The 3066-nt window shown below is 42.9% G+C and overlaps 1 protein-coding gene across 1 annotated transcript in view; it reads right to left on the minus strand.

Moving 5' to 3' along the window:
• Positions 1-28, minus strand: part of LOC118021203 (olfactory receptor 2F1-like) — a 667-nt gene extending 639 nt beyond the window's left edge. Inside the window, exon 1 of the mRNA XM_035021304.1 lies at positions 1-28. This exon is cut by the window's left edge and continues 639 nt beyond it. Within this exon, the coding sequence (XP_034877195.1) occupies positions 1-23 (23 nt within the window). The 5' untranslated portion in view covers positions 24-28.
• Positions 29-3066: the final 3038 nt, after the last annotated feature.

The raw sequence follows: 3066 nt of genomic DNA on the forward strand, positions 1-3066 counted from the left end.
CAGGTCAGGTTGTCCCTCCTCATGGAGCAGGTGGGTCAGGCTGCCAGGAGAGAAGCAAAGGCAGAGAGGGGTAAGCAAAGGTCCCACTTTATTTTATTTTATTATTTTTTTAAGATTTTATTTATTTATTTGAGATAGAGAGAATGAGAGACAGAGAGCATGAGAGGGGGGAGGGTCAGAGGGAGAAGCAGACCCCCCGCCAAGCAGGGAGCCCGACGTGGGACTCGATCCCGGGACTCCAGGATCATGACCTGAGCCGAAGGCAGTCGCTTAACCAACTGAGCCACCCAGGCGCCCGCAAAGGTCCCACTTTAGGAGTCGGGGATTAGGCCTGGAGCTGGAACTGGAGATGCAACAGGGACACCTACCCTTGGGTTCCTTAACCTAGATGCTTAGGGAGAAGGCAATGAAAGTGCTGGAGGAAGAGACAGCTAGACTCTCAACTAGACTGAGATTCTCAAGGCTAAAGTCCCTGTTCTGGTCATCCTTTTGTGGCTAGGACCCAGCACAGTTATAATTACAGAGGAGGTAATCATTCACAGCAGAAGGAAAGAGAAAAAAAAAGTGATGGAGAAAGAAGGAAAGACAAAAAAGAAAGTAAAAAACAAAGAAAAACTAAGGAAGAAAGTTTGGAAATCAGAAAAGGAGGGAAGTGGAAGAGAGGGAAGAAAGGCAGATCTAGTTTTAAGCCAGCATCAGTTCAGCTCCTCTGTGTGCCAGGGCCTGTGCTAGACATCAGACACCTGCCCGTGAACAAGAAAGACAGAAGCGTGAGTCCTGCTTTCTTGGTTCTTGTAATTTAATCGGACACTTAAAAACTACAAAAATTAATTAAGTATAATTGTGCTAAGTGCTTTGAAGGAGAAGAACGAGGTTACTAGTTGTTTAATTCAATTTGTGGCTGTAATTAAATTACCACTGGTTATGTCTTACTTCTCAATAATGTGCAATTTACATAGTAAGTTGCAGACATTTATTTAGATGTTTAAATAAATGATTAATAAAATAATGCCATGAGGGCTTTTGGAAACCAATGATCACACTACTACTTAATATGAACTGACTGAAATCCACTGAATCTTTCAGAGGGAATGAATTCTCCTTTCTCAGCTAGGATTGTGTTGGATTATCTCCCTTCCAGTGTGTTGACCAGCCCAGTATAAAAACAGAATCAAATGCTACCAGTTTTTCTTAATAGAAATGTAATCTTGAGGCATAGTTCCTGCTCTTAAAACAGTTAACAATGAACTCATTTATTAAAAATATTTGAGTATATAAGGTACTATGCTTTCAACCGACTTCTAGCATATAATGCCTCTCAATGTTAGGAATTTGTGTTTAGAAAATCAGCAGTGCAACAGAATCAAATAAGAAACTTTAAAATAAAATCTGTGACAATCAAATGAGCCAGCCAAACAAAGGACAAAAGGAATACATCAGCGTTAAGAAAACCAGAGTGGAACCACAGAATCCAATATAATAGAACTGAAAAGCATAATCCGCTTGAGCTTTCTTCTGGCTGGCCACAGTGGCCTTCGAGAGAGCAGAGAACCTGGGGGGAGCAGGCACCCTCTCGCCTCCCCTTCAGCCCTCGTCCTGCAGTGGCCGGAGGGCGTCACTGCAGAAACGAAAAATAGAAACTGGCATTAGATTCTCAGGTTTGGAGACCCTGTTCTGGGGCTTAGAGGATGGTGGCTAGTGGCTGGGTTTTGAACACTGCCCCAGGGAGCCTTTGGCTGCCCCCAAAGCCGGGTCCTTGTATCAGCCAGAGGAAGTAACTGCGCTCTGATCTACTATGACCTGTAGGCTGCCAAGCATCCAGAATTCAACCCTTCAGGGTCACTGTTATGGATCCAGATTCCCTTCAGAAGAGCCCTGTTACTATATAAGAAAAGCAAGCATGTGAGAAGTGAAAGAAGCATGGAGATCACATATTCCATCCATTTCATTGTATAGACGAGGAAACCAAGGAACAGGAGTAAGCTGGCAGGCCCAGGTGTCACATCTCTCTGGGAACCAAGCTGGAACGAAGTTTAAGAGTGCACAGCACATTCTCAGCTCCCACTGAGCCGGGTAGTGAGCAGTGGGAAGGAGTTGTGGAAGGATGTGGACTAGGAAGGGAGGCACCCGAAGAATCTTAGATTGGAGGCCCAGCACAGCTATCTTGCCATGTAGAGAAATGCTGTGTAGTGAGTGGGAAAAGCTTTGAATGAGAAGTCATGGGATCCAAGCCATGGGATTTGCCTCTTCCATTAGCCTGCTAGGTGCCCTGGGCTGGTTATTTGACCTCCCTGAGCCTCAGTTTCTTTGTTTGAAATGTGGGAATGGTAATAATGCCTACCTTGCAATATTTTGAGTAAGATTAGATGAAGAAATGAACATGAATGTGCTTTGTAAAGTACTAAGTAAACATGACTATTGTTACACTCAACAAGTCAATTTCATGGAAGTAAACTCTGCCCAGGGATATGGAGACAAGAAACAGTATGAATATGTGCTATGGAGGCCAGAAAGTTAACAGAATATAAATAAATATAAATCCCCTTTGCAATACATCCTATTGCCTAAATAACTTAACTATAGAGACCCTGCTTTAATAACTAAAGAATTAAGGTAGAGAGTTTGTCCATACCCAGTGGGTAGTACTATGCTCTACGAGCAGTATGAACTCAATACCCTTTTTCCCAATACAATCTTGAAATACACTGTTTTTAGATGGTGATAAACTATTTTTATTAATAGATGGTCTTGTTCTCAGCTTTTTGGGATTAGAGAATTTCGTTCCACTTTGCTTGACTTAGTGAACATTTACTGAGCACTGAGTAGTGCCTGGCCCAGTGGCAAGTGCTGGGTAACAAGATCAATGCAGCCTGGTCTCCCTCTCCAAGAATTCAGCCTGGCCAAAGGACAGAGAGGGCGAGTTATCATGACCTTATCCGAGTTTTCCAAAGGAAGCTACCAAGTCTGATAACTGAGACTAGAGTCAGAATATGTAAATAACCAGGCAGATATGTAGAAAAAATAAAGTTGAAGCAAAGAAACAACCAGTGCATTTGCTTTTTGAAA

The sequence above is a fragment of the Mirounga leonina genome, unplaced genomic scaffold (genome assembly GCF_011800145.1).
Source record: "Mirounga leonina isolate KUSES-001 unplaced genomic scaffold, KU_Mleo_1.0 Mir_174, whole genome shotgun sequence".
Taxonomy (NCBI): Eukaryota; Metazoa; Chordata; class Mammalia; order Carnivora; family Phocidae; genus Mirounga; species Mirounga leonina.